Source organism: Carlito syrichta, unplaced genomic scaffold (assembly GCF_000164805.1).
Source record: "Carlito syrichta isolate Samal-C Ts95f unplaced genomic scaffold, Tarsius_syrichta-2.0.1 Scaffold307833, whole genome shotgun sequence".
Classification (NCBI taxonomy): domain Eukaryota; kingdom Metazoa; phylum Chordata; class Mammalia; order Primates; family Tarsiidae; genus Carlito; species Carlito syrichta.
In genome coordinates this window covers 278,292-291,925 of record NW_007251929.1, presented here as the reverse complement: position 1 = coordinate 291,925, position 13,634 = coordinate 278,292, and the positions used below count along the sequence as shown (strand labels likewise).

Genomic DNA, 13,634 nt, shown 5'->3' with positions numbered 1-13,634 from the left:
TTTGAAGTATTCATTAAAATTAACTTTATGCATTTTAATTATATAGAAAAATTTGGGGATCATTTACTCATCCATAAAATAATTTTTTAATGAGTGCTTATATTATGCCTTGGAACATACTTCTAAAAGACAAAAGCAAGATATAAAGCTATCTCTGTATAATGATGTAAACTGTTTAAAAATAAGACAGAAAAATGAAAGTAAGCTAAATATTAATATTTGTTATCTGTGAATAATAGTATTATTGTTGCTATATTTGGACATGCTTATTAGACTTACAAGTGATTATAGCAAATAGTTATTTCAGCTTTTCTATTTAAAATGTGTTTTAGCTTTCTATTTGCTTCTTTGTGGAATATTCCCAGAAGCAAAAAAAAGTTGAAGGTTATTTATGAATAAAAGGAGCTGGGTCACTGTTAAGGAGCTCTTATCAGGACCCCAGCTGAACTTTTAAACACAATGTTTTCCTATTTCAGTTTTACAGATGAACACTGACACTGGGACATCTGTGCAATGGATATTTCCACCACTATTACCAACAATTCCAGCCTCCGGGTTTCCCAGTTCATGCTGATGGGGCTCCCAGGCATTCATGAGTGGCAGCACTGGCTCTCCCTGCCCCTGGCTCTGCTCTACCTCTTAGCTCTTGGTGCCAATCTTCTCATCATGATCACCATTCAACATGATCCCATGCTACATGAGCCCATGTATCATTTACTGGGCGTATTGGCAGTGGTGGACATTGGCCTGGCCACCACCGTCATGCCCAAGATCCTGGCCATCTTCTGGCTTGATGCCAAAGTCATCAGCCTCCCTGAGTGTTTTGCTCAGATCTATGCCATCCACTGTTTCTTTGCCATGGAGTCTAGTCTCTTTCTCTGCATGGCAGTGGACAGATACATAGCCATCTGTCACCCCCTTCAGTACCCCTCCATAGTCACTGAAGATTTTGTCATCAAAGCCACAGGATTCATGGTACTCAGGAATGGACTGTTGACCATCCCAGTTCCTGTACTGGCTTCCCAGAGACACTACTGCTCTAGAAATGAAATTGAGCACTGTCTCTGCTCTAACTTGGGAGTTATCAGCCTGGCTTGTGACGACATCACTGTGAACAAATTTTACCAACTGATACTAGCATGGATCCTGTTGGGGAGTGATATGGCTCTGGTGTTTTCTTCTTATGTTCTAATCCTTCGCTCTGTGTTAAGGCTGAACTCAGCAGAAGCAATGTCCAAGGCTCTGAGCACCTGTAGCTCCCACCTCATCCTCATCCTTTTCTTCTATACAGGGATCATTGTGCTGTCTGTCACACACCTTGTAGAGAAAAATATTCCCCTTATCCCTGTATTCTTTAACATTCTACACAATGTTATCCCCCCTGCACTCAACTCCATGGTCTATGCACTCAGAATGCATGAGCTCAGACTGGCCTTTCAGAGACTGCTTCGTGACTGCTGAGTGAAGATGTGTCCAAGTAACTCCAACTGCAGGAAATCATTAAGGTGTTAGCAAGGACAGAGGTTTTAGCTTTCAATAGACCTGGGTTGTAATTTGCATTTACCACTCACTAGGGAGAAAATGGCCAATAAAATCATGAAAACTGCCAACCTCACTAATCAAAATATGTGTATTAATATTATAATAAATTTTCCTATTACTTATAAAATAAGTAAGAATAGAAAAGTGAAGTCTTCCTAACTATCATGTCATCCCAAGATTGATACCCTTTTACATGGCTGGTAAAACTGTAAATTGGCCCAAATACACCAAAAAGAAATTTGGCAAAATTTATCAAAATGTTTATAAATGCTTCAATTCTTTTTCCCAGTAATTCTATTCTTAGAAAATGTTCCCAAAAAAGTATAAATGCAAACAAGGAAATGTTCATTTAAAAATTCATTGTAATATTGTAATAGCACAGCCTTTAACCACAGGATGAAGAATAACTGGGTGGCATGTATTAGACCAAGTTTTTCACCATTCTTATGGACAAAACTTACTCTTGGTGTCATAAATAAAGCATTGTATATAACTTTTATGTTTCTTAGACTTCTCATAAAATTACAATAAAGCACCAAAAAAACCATAGCCTTTAAAAATAATGTTTACAAGAATTTACTTTTTGCTGTTTTGTTTTTAAGAATATTCTTTCCTCTCTCTCTCTCTCTCTCTCTCTCTCTCTCTCTCTCTCTCTCTCTCTCTTTCTCTCTCTCTCTCCATCTCTCTCTCTCATTTCTCTCCCCGTGCCTCCCTCCCTCCATCTGTGTCTCTCTATTTCAATAGCTTTAGGGGGTATAAGTAGTTTTTGGCCTCATGGATGCATTGTATAGTGGTGAGGAAGACTGGGCTTTAAGTGTACCCACCAACCCACCTGTACCCAATAGGTAACTTTTCATCCCTCCACCCCTTCCCAGCCTCCTCCTTCTGAGTCTCCAATGTCCATTATATCATTCTCTATGCCTTAGTAAATCCTTAGTTTAGCTCTCACTTACAAGTGAGAACATGGGGTGTTTAGTTTTCTGGTCTTACATTAGTTCACTTAGGATGATGTACTTCAATTCCATCTATGTTGTTACAAAATACATTATTTCATTCTGTATTTCATTATTAGATGACTGAATAGTATTCCATGGCATATGTATGTCACATCTTCATTAGCCGTTGATCAGTTAATGAGCATTTAGGCTAATCTTTGCAATTGTGAATTGTACTGTGATGAACATGCAAGTGCAAGTGTCATTTATGTATATGACCTCTATTCCTTTGGGTAGATATATCTTCTTTTGAGATGTCTGCTCATGTCATTTGCCCACTTTTTAAGGGGGTCATTTGCTTTATTCTTGCTGATTCCTTTGAGTTCTTTGTAGATTCTGGATAATAGTTCTTTGTCAGATGTATAGTTTGTGAATATCTTCTCCAATTCTGTAGGTTGTCTATTTTCTCAGTTGATTATTTATTTTGCTGTGCAGAACTAAACTAAACTTTCTTTCTAGTTTAGTTAAACTAAACTAAACTTTCTAGTTTAGTTAAGCTCTACTTATTTATTTTTGTTTTTGTTGCATTTGTTTTGGCCTAGGCCAAATATCCTGAAGAGTTTCCTTAGGTTTTCTCCCAGAATTTTTATGGTTTCAGGTCTAATATTTAATTCTTTAATCTATCTTGAGTTAATTTTTATATATGGTGGAAAAATAGTGATTATGTTTTATTTCTCTGCATGTAGCTATCCAATTTTTCCAGCACCATATGCTGTATAGGATATCCTTTTCCTGTGTATGGTTTTGCCTGCTTTGTAAAAGATCAGCTGGTTGTAGTATTTGGACTTTTTTCTAAACCGTCTATTCTGTGTCATTGGTCCATGTGTCTGCTCTTGTACCAGCATCATGCTGTTTTGGTTACTACAGCCTTAGAGTATAACTGGAATTCAGGTAATGTGATGCTTCCAGCTTTGTTCTTTTTGCTTAGGATTGCTTTGGCTATTCTGGCTCCTTTTTGGTTCCATATGAATTTTAGGATTGTTTTTTCTAATTCTGTGAAAACGACATTGGTAACTTGGTAGGAATTGCATTGAATCTGTAGTTTATTGGGGTAATATAGTCATTTTAACAATGTTGATTATTCTAATTCATGAGTAAGGAATGTTTTCCATTGGTGTCCTCAAGAGTTTTTTTCATACATGTTTTTTAGTTCTCCTTGTAGAGATCTTTCAGTCCCTTGATTAAATACATTCTTAGGTATTTTAGTTTTTTGGCTGCTATTGTGAATGGAATTGAGTTCTTGATTTGATTCTCAGCTTGGTAGCTATTGTTATATAGCAGTGTTGATTTGTGTGAATGATTTTTTTATCCTGAAACTTTACCAAATTCATTTATCAAGTCCAAAAGTCTTTTGGAGGAGTCTTTAGAATTCTTTAGGTATAAGATTATATCATCAGTATAGAGATAGTTTGATTTTTTTTTCTTTTCCAGTTTGGTTGTACTTTATTTCTTTTTCTTGACTGATTACTCTGGCTAAGACTTCCAGTAATATGTTGAATAGGAGTGGTGAAAGTAGGTAGCTTTGCCGTGTTCCAGTTCTAAGGGAGAATGCATTCGACTTTTCTTCGCTCATAATGACATTGGCTGTGGCCTTGTCATATACAGCTTTTATTATTTTGAGGAATGGTCTATGCCTAGTTTGCTGAGAAGTTTTATCATAAAGGAATGTTAAATTTTATCAAATATTTTCTGCATCTATTTAACTGATCATATAATTTTTGCTTTTAATTCTGTTTATGTGATGGATCACATTTATTGACTTGTGTTGAGTTTGCTTTAACTCTTACAAATTTATGTGCTTTCCATATGTAATAGTTATAATCAAAAAGTTTCATTTTGTACCACAAAAACTTAATAATTAATAGTTAATGATTAACAAGTACTTCTTATAGGCCAGAAACTTTGATGATACATACATATTATATATATAATTCTCACAACAACCCCTTGAGGGAGGTGCAATATTATTCTCAATTTGCAGGTAAGGGAACTGAGGAACTGGGGATTATAGAATTTGCCCCTGACAGCACAGCTGTTAAGTTAGAGAGCTGGGATTCAAGTCCTTGAAAGTCTGATTCTAAGATGCTCTGTCCCAGAATTTCTGTGTGAACTTGAACAACGTATGAAACCTCCCTATGCTTCAATTCTTCAAGTTAAACATAGTAATAATATTTTGGTAAGTCACAAGCATAGTTTGACAATCAAAGAGATAAACTAAATATGCTTTGAAATATGGCATACATATGGAAAAATTTATCTAACTTTAGCAAAGTTTTCTTGCTAAGAAAAAAAGAAAATAGGTCCTAGAAAATGCCCTAGAAAAATAGTTCCAAGCAACCAATTAATTACATCCAAATGAGTTTTGGCTGTTTGCTCACCTAACAAAAATACGCACTTTTTAAATACAAGAAACACTCATTTGTACCTTCTCTGAGCCTAAAACAGAACTCTGTACACAATGGTTGCTTAATAAATGCTTTTATGATGTAAGCACTCAGGGAGCATCACATGATCAGTCCATGATCTGAATAATGACCTCAGAAAGTTTGCATATGAGTCCACCTTGGAAAATAACTTCTTGGAATTGGGACTGATGAAACATCAGAAACCATGAGCTCGTCGTGCCGGGATAGTAGATACTGGGCAGCATAGTAGAGCTACAGGAAGTCAAGCTATGTTGTGAAGCAGGTCCTCCTAAGAGTTATGCTTGGAAATTTACCCAGGAAGAAATGGTAAACTTCCTCCAAAATGAGTGGTTGCTTCATTCACCCTTCCTCAACAATATCCACTGATTCAAACAGAAACGATCATCCAGTAATAAGAGGCAAGAGACAAAAAAATCACAGAAAGAGGATTTAACTTAACCCAACCTCCTGCAGTTCCTACTCTCAAAGATGATCAAGGGCAATACCAGCATCTAAACCTGCAGAGTTTTTACAGTTTGCAAAACAATTTCCCACGTTGGAAAGACTAGTTTCATGTGATCTTCGAAGCAGTCCTGTTAGTTAAAAAATTGTTAAAAGATTACTGTTAATTCTTTTCTACAAAGAAACAAGTATGGATGATTATAGAAATTTATAAGTAGCAAGATTGAGGCTCAGGCAGTTTAGGTAACTCTGGTAGATGATGATGCTGAGCCATCCCCAAAACTGCCTTCAAACTTTAATTCATTCGTGTCTTTATTTTTTTATTTATTGATTCATTCAGAAATACCTAGCATGAGTTTATGTGTAGCACTCCAGATTGTAGGCCACTCTCAACAGCTTCTCTATAGACGTGTCTTTTAGTTCTTTCAAAAGTACATGAACACCTGACATCCATCTTGAAGTCTCTGCAAAAATTCTGACACAACAGAAAGATTTGTATGGTTAATTACTCTCTCCTCTCTATGTGCCATGAGTATAAAAAGGATTATGCACTGTTTTATTTTTATGAGCTATTTCTCTTTGTCATGTGTGTTATATTTGCCTATATGTCTTGCTTTATGTGACTTCAATACTGTCACACTACTTTATTTTCATTTGCCTATTTGTCTTTTCTCATTCATTTCCATGTTCCTTTGACATTTTAATTTCAGTCTGTCTTTTGGAAACAGCATCAGTTGGGTCTTTATTTTTTCATCAAATATGAGGAACTTACTCATTAAATAGAAGGATTAAGTCACCCACATTTATCATAATTCCTATGTTTATTTTCGCACCTACGATCTTATTTATTTTTATTATAGTTTCTGGTAGTTTTTTTCTATTCCTGACTTTTACTGAATTGATCTCTTTCACAATCTCCCACACTCCCAGTTTATTAATTTGCAAGCTTTATTAAATGTCTATTTGACAGACTGTTGTATTCATAACTTTATGAACACTTTCAAACTTATACCTCTTTATAAAAATGCCCAAATAATGTAATAGTTATGCAGTATTTTCTCCTTCCAATTCCAGGCTCCAGATAAGAACTTTAGAATTGTTTGTCCCTTTTATTCTCCATTAAGCATCTTACTATGCTTGACATATTCCAAAGATGGCCATAATATCTCCCAGCTCACATTCTCTTTTGCAATGTAGAATTAACAATTCACTATCAAAAGTTGAATCTAATTCCCCTCCCCTTGAATCTGACCCTTAGTGACTTACTTTTAACCAAAAGAAGTCCAATCCAGAAAAAAGTCATTTAACATGACTTGTGTCTTTTGGAATATTTGCTCCGCGGATGCTCTCTCCAGGATGCTTTTCCTATTAATCCATCTGCTATACAGTGAGAAGTCCAAGTCACATGAGGAGGCCATGTATAGATAGCTACTCTAGTAGCCCAGTCTTGGGATTGTGCCAGCCCAGGAAGCCAGACATTGAGTGAAGATGCCTTCAAATGATTCCAACTTCTAACAATTTGATTACCTCTAGCTATTACAGGCTTTTGAGCTGAGGATGCAGACATTGTGGAGTAGAAGTAAGCCATCCCTACAGAATTCCTGACACACAGAATCTGTTAACATGATTTTTAAAAAGTGTTGTTTGATGCCAGTAAGTTTAGAGTGGTTTGTTAAAAAGCATAGATAACTAGAATACTGAATTTTACTGAAATAATTTGTAATTTTAGTTCCAAGCCATTGTTAATTTGTAAGGTATGTCATTTCTATTTCAAAAATATCTTAGAACTTTTCATATTCACAACTACATTATCAAAATGCATTGTTTTTTGACTAAGAAGATTTATGAAATTCATTGCTTATAGTAACTTCTAGTATGCTTCATTTCTCCAATATATTATTTTAGATCTAATCAGCAGAGAAACAACATGGTAACTGAAACAGCTAAAAATTAATATAAATAATTACTAACTATAACAAGGGATTGGAATATCAAGGAATTGACTAGCAAATAGAGAAAACTTTAAAGAATATCAGAATAGTAGAAGTAAGAAACAGCCACTGCCACTAGAGATGAAATAGATTACCTAAGAGGCCTCTGGTAAGAGATCTTGGTCTTAATGGAGAGAGCAGACAGTGGAGAGAAAATGCTCTCATGCTGTGCCAATAACTTGCAGGAAATTCGCATTCTAGGGTGCTGGGTGAGGTTGTTTGCAAGGAGGCATCTCACTAGAGACTATCTGCTACAAAACAACACCAGGGAGCTACTGGGGGAGCTGCTGGCCATTGGATGGTGCTGCCTGCTGTGTGCTCCAGGAGCTGGGCACTGGAGAAGCTATACATGCAATAGCCAAGCTTGGCAGACAAACACATCAGAACCAAGAAGTAAAACCCTCCACAGTGACTTCAGGGAAAATAATGAATTAAGAAACTCCAAGGGCCTGTCCCTCCACCAAAATAGCAAATAAACTGGCACAAATTGTCAGAATCAACTTTATTGAAACTAGACAAAAGTTTGCAGTCAAAGGTTTGAGATGAACCCTTGATTTTTAAAAAATTAAAAAGATAACTGGATCTCAATAAGAGACCTTTGTGGCATTTCAACTCACTCTGGCCCTACTTCTCCCTCTCCAGTTTGGTAATGATCTTCAAAACAGCAGTCTATGTTCTCCATATGAGTTCATGCTGCCAGAGGAGCAGAGTGGACCTTGTTCTAAAAGAACTTTTGTGGTTGTTTTTACCTGGCTGGTGGTTCACTGAAGGACAGAGACAAAGAGCTTGCCTTTATTTCACATAACTCAAAGTTCTTCCAGGGTAGAGTGGCAGCTAACTAGGGGCCTTTGTCAAAAACATTTATATCTGGGGATGGGGAAATACCTCTTATCAACAGGATGCCTGAGCGAAACGTATTTGTATACCTAGCCCTTAACTGTACCCCACAATACAATAATAAAAAATATTGATAAAAAATTTTTTAAAAAAACATTTATAGACAAATGTATTAACCTCGCCACCAGAGGCAAGGAATGACAACTGGGGAAATAACAGACACACTGAAAATCTTAAAAGGAAAGACGAGGAGAGTGAGATGCCCTAGAGAATAAGGGCTTTGAAAAGCTCTCATGTATTTCTGTGAAACAAGTATGTCCAGGGCTGGATACTCCTCAGAAAGCAGCTGAGAAGGCCCTTCATTCTCACCTCTGGCTGATATTCATATTCTGTGCGGGTAAAAAATAAAGATTAAGGTAGAGTTGTAAGCTGCCTGGTTGAATGTTGAAGGTACCCTTCAACACACACACAGAGCCCATCTACAAAGACTGAAAGGAACTGCAACAATTATGTATATTTATGCACCAAACAACAGAGTCTCAAAATAGATAAAGCTAAAACTTACAGAATTGAAGGGAGAATTAGACAGTAATGCTCAGAGATTTTAATATCCCACTTTCAATAGTGGATAGAACAACTAGATAGAAGATCAATATGGAAATAGAAAATATCAATAAACTATAAACCAACTAGACCTAAGAGGCATACATAGAATACTCTATCCAACAACACCAGAATACACATTCTTCTCAAGAGCATTTGGGACATTCTCCAAGGTAGACCATTTGCCAAGCCATAAACAAGATTTCATAAATTTTAAAATATTGAAATCATACAAAGTGCCTTATGTCACCATATGAAATAATGAAATTAAATAAAATTAGAAATTACAGAAGGAAAACTGGAAAATGGAAAAATATGTAAAAATTAAACAATATACTTTTTTTAAAAATGGGTCAAAATATAAAACAAAAGGGAAATTATGAAATACTTTGACAGAAATGAAAATGCAATATAACAAAATATATGGGATACATCAAAAGCAGTGCTCTGAGGGAAATACATACTTATAATGCCTACATTTAAGAAGAAAAAAGATCTCAAATCAAAACCTAATCTTTTACCTTTAGCAACTAGAAAAATAAATGAAAACTATACTCAAAACAAAAGCAAAGATCAAAATAAAGGCTAGAGTGGAGATTTTAAAAAATAGAGAACAGAGAAAAAATAGAGGATCAAGAGCTGATTTTTCTAAAAGATTGACAAAATTTTGCTAGGTTGACCAGGGCAATTAAACAATAAAAATAAATAAAAATTATGCAAATTATAAAGGAAGAAGTACAACTATTCTTACCCACACATGACATAATCTTACATATAGAAAATCTTTAAAGAATTCACACACAAGAATAGAACTAATAAACAAGTTAAGCAATGTACAGATATAACACTAACATGCAAAATCAGTGATAACTTCTACACACTAGCAAGAAAAAATTTAAAAATTAAATTAAGAAAACAATTCCATTTATAATAGCATCAGCAATACAAAAATGTAGGAGTGCATTTAACCAAGGAGATGTAAGACATGTGCAGGGAAAACTTCAAAACATTTCTCAAAGAAATTAAGACCTAAAAAAAATGGAAAAACATCTGCATTCGTGACTGGGAGAATTAATATGGTTCTGATGGCAATACCCCCCAAATTTCTGTAAATTCAATTCAATCCCTATCAACACATCGACTGCCATTTTTGCAGAAACAGGCAGGTCAATCCTAAAATTTATGTAAAATTGCAAGAGACTTTAAATAGACAAAACAAACTTGAAAAAGAAGAACACAATTAGAGGACACACTTCCCAATTTCAAAATTTGTAGTAAATTTTGAATTTGTAGCAATGGTCATCTAAATAATGTAAGACTGACATAAAAATAGACAAGTTAAAGGGAATATAATTAAGAGTCCAGAATATACCCATACATCTGTGGTCAACTGACTTGCAACAATGATGCCAAGATCATTTGACAAGGATAGAAAAGTTTTTTCAGCAAATGTTACAGGAAACACTGAATATTCCCAGCCAAAAAATAAAGCTGAGCCCTTCCTCAAACCATATATAAAAATTAATTCTATATGGGTCATGGACTTAAATATTGAAACTAAAGCTATCAAACTTTTAAAAGAAAATGTAGGAGTAAATCTTCATGACCTTGAGTTAGCCAAAGCCTTCCTAGATACGACACCAGAAGCACAAGATGAAGAAAAAACAGATAAATTTGGCTTCATCAAAATTTAAAATGTTGTGCTTCTAAGGGCATCATCAAGAAAGACAACAACACAGAGGAGAAGAAAAATTTCTGCAAATCATATATCTGATAAGAAATTTGTATCTAGAATATTTATACATTATATATAGAGAGAGAGAACACTTACAAATCAATAATAAAAAGACAAACAACCAAATGAAACAAATAAGTAAGCCCAATTTTAAATGAGCAAAAAAGTGAGTAAACATTTCTCCAAAATATATATGCAATTACTCAATAAGCACACAAAAACATGTTCAACACATTTAGTCATCAAGGAAATGCAACTCAAAATTACAATGAGATACCACTTAATATCTTTTAGGATGTCTATAACTAAAAAATAGATAATAACAAGCCAGGCACAGTGGCTCACATCTGTAATCCTAGTTCTTTGGGAAGCCAAGACTAGAGGATTGCTTGAGGCCAGGAGTTAAAGAGCAGCCTAGACAACATAGTGAGACCTCATTTCTACAAAAAATTAGCCAGGCATTATGGCATTTGCCAATCCCAGCTACTCAGGAGGCTAAGACACATGGATCACCTGGGCCCAGAAGGCACAGGTTGCGGTAAACCATGATGGTGCCACTGCAACTCCAGTCTGGGTGACAGAGTGAGATCCTGACTCAAAAAAATAAAAAGATTAATAACAAATGCCAGTAAAGATAAGCAATTAAAGCTCTTAATTTTTAATTAAGTATATTTCTGAACTCTTAAACACTGCTGGTGGCATTGTTAAATATGTAGCTGCTTTGAAAAACAGTCTTTCAGTTCCTCAAATGACTAAATATAGAGTCATTGCATAAGCCAGCAATTCCACTCCTAAGTGTATACCTAAAAGATTTGAAAAATATCAGCACACAAAAATTTGTACATAAAGGTTCAAAGTTGTGTTATCCATAATAGCAAAAAGATGAAAATAATCCAAATGTCCAGCAATCAATGAATGCATAAACAAAATTGGGTATATTCATACAATGAAGTATTATTCAGAAATCTGTAAGCCTCCAATATACACAATAAACTTTGTTTTTAAATAAATAAAGGAAGAAATGGTGTATTGATGTGTGCTACAACATGGATGAACCTGAAAAACATTATGTTAAGTGAAATAAGACAGAAAGAAAAAGCCACATATTATATGACTCTATTCATCTTAAATGTCCAAAATATGCAAATACATTGAGACAGAAAGCAGATTAGTGGTTTACAGGGGCTGGAGGAAAGAGAAATTGCAGAATGACTGTTAAATACAGTTTCTTTTTTTTTCTTTTCTTTTTCTTTCTTTCTTTCTTTTTTTTTTTTTTTTTTTTGAGTCAGTGTCTCACTCTGTCGCCCAGGCTGGAGTGCAGTGGCACGCTTATGGCCACCATAGCCTCGATCTGCTGAGCTTAGGTGATCCTTCTGCCTTGGCTTTCCAAGTATCTTGGACCACAGGTGTGCGCCAACATGCCCGGCAAATTTTTTTTATTTATCGTAGAGACGAGGTCTCACCAAGTTGCCCAGCCTAGTCTCGAACCCTTGGACTCACGCAATCCTCTCACCTCCGGCTCCCAAAGTGCTGGGATTACAGACATGTGCCAACATACACATCTATTAAAGTTTATTTATGAGTGATGGAAATATACTAGAATTAGGGGTTATGGTTGCACAGTGTTGTAAAATGTACTGGAATCCACTAAAGTGAATACTTTAAAATGGTTAAAATGTGAATTTCATGTTTTGTGAATTTTACTTCCACTGGAAAAAGAAAATGTTCTTCCTACAATAACTCTCCAGTGCACTCTACTAGCAAAGGTTAGCATGAAGCCAGTTGGCAAGAGAGTAATATTTAAAGGGCTCATATCTATTTTCATAGAGCAGGTAGAAAGGATGAATTTGTAGTTGAGATGCACTAAATCAATTACCCACACAGTTTATACCCTTAACTACTCAGCTTCCATATGCACCCTTTTACACACATTTAAAATCCCATGCAACAAAAAACAACTTGATACTTCTTAGAAGTAAAGGAATTCACACACTGTCCCCAAAGTAACAAGAGGCACAGCCCCAAGTGTCATTGTATGCATTGCTGAATATGTTAATTATGATTCAAATTCAGAGTCCCATTGAATATTCTGTTGCCTAAAGACTAAATTGTAAAGTTAACTTCCAATAACTTGTATATAAAATAAAAATGGACAGGAGAGAGAAGACTAGAAGACTAACGTGGACTGACTAACATATGGAAATAAAAGCATACATATAAAAAGCAAATAAAAATATTCAAAATTACTACAGTTATTTCTATAATTGGTCTCAAAGCCACAAATGTTATCTACCATATTTCCCCCACCTCTGCCAGAACCTGCTTGAGTGACCAAAACCTTCATTCCCTAAGGGTCTGAATCTCCAGTCACTCTATCTTGTTTTGGTGGTTCCATTAACTTTTACTGTTGGACATGGAATTATTAACAGGCACCTCAGAGAATCCCCTGGGCCTCCAACAGGGTCTACTTGCCTCCATTTTATGGAAGCGGAATAATTTCCTCTTGGTAATTGGACTCAATCATTTCAACTAATAGATTAACCCCCTTTTTTCTGTTAGTTTTGTGGAATAAGGCAGTAAAATGAGCCCTTTGATATGAAAATATATAAACAGAGAGTCCAAATTAAGATATTTTCTGTTCTAATCCTTTGATGGTATTTGAAGTATTTTCTTCATTACCATGTATGCAAATTGAAATCCAAAATATGTGGTTATCCCAGTCAAGAACAATCAGTAACCTCCTAGATACAATAAAATTCACTTGCTAGCTATATGTAAGTTTAAATAATATCCCATAGTGACCTTAAGTATCTCATTGTCACTGTTGACAAACAGAACAATTGAGCTTCAGAGGGATTCAGGGGATTAGGCCTAAATATCTGTCTGTCTATTTCTCTATTTACTTACTTCCCATCATAGTATCACTAGAATATATCCTCATGACCACTTATCTCAGAAATCCCAAAAGACTCCAGGAAGCATTCACTTATTGATTCTATTCCTTATGGATTCTAATCCATAATTCTTCTGAATTATGAATTCAGAAGAATGGTTTTCTGATGGA

At 35.2% G+C, this 13,634-nt stretch overlaps 1 protein-coding gene across 1 annotated transcript; it reads left to right on the top strand.

Moving 5' to 3' along the window:
- Positions 1 to 442: 442 nt before the first annotated feature.
- Positions 443 to 1,569, top strand: LOC103267040 (olfactory receptor 56B4). Its single transcript, XM_008064646.1, has one exon. The coding sequence runs from the start codon at positions 514 to 516 to the stop codon at positions 1,459 to 1,461; it is 948 nt and encodes a 315-aa protein (XP_008062837.1). The 5' UTR covers positions 443 to 513; the 3' UTR covers positions 1,462 to 1,569.
- Positions 1,570 to 13,634: the final 12,065 nt, after the last annotated feature.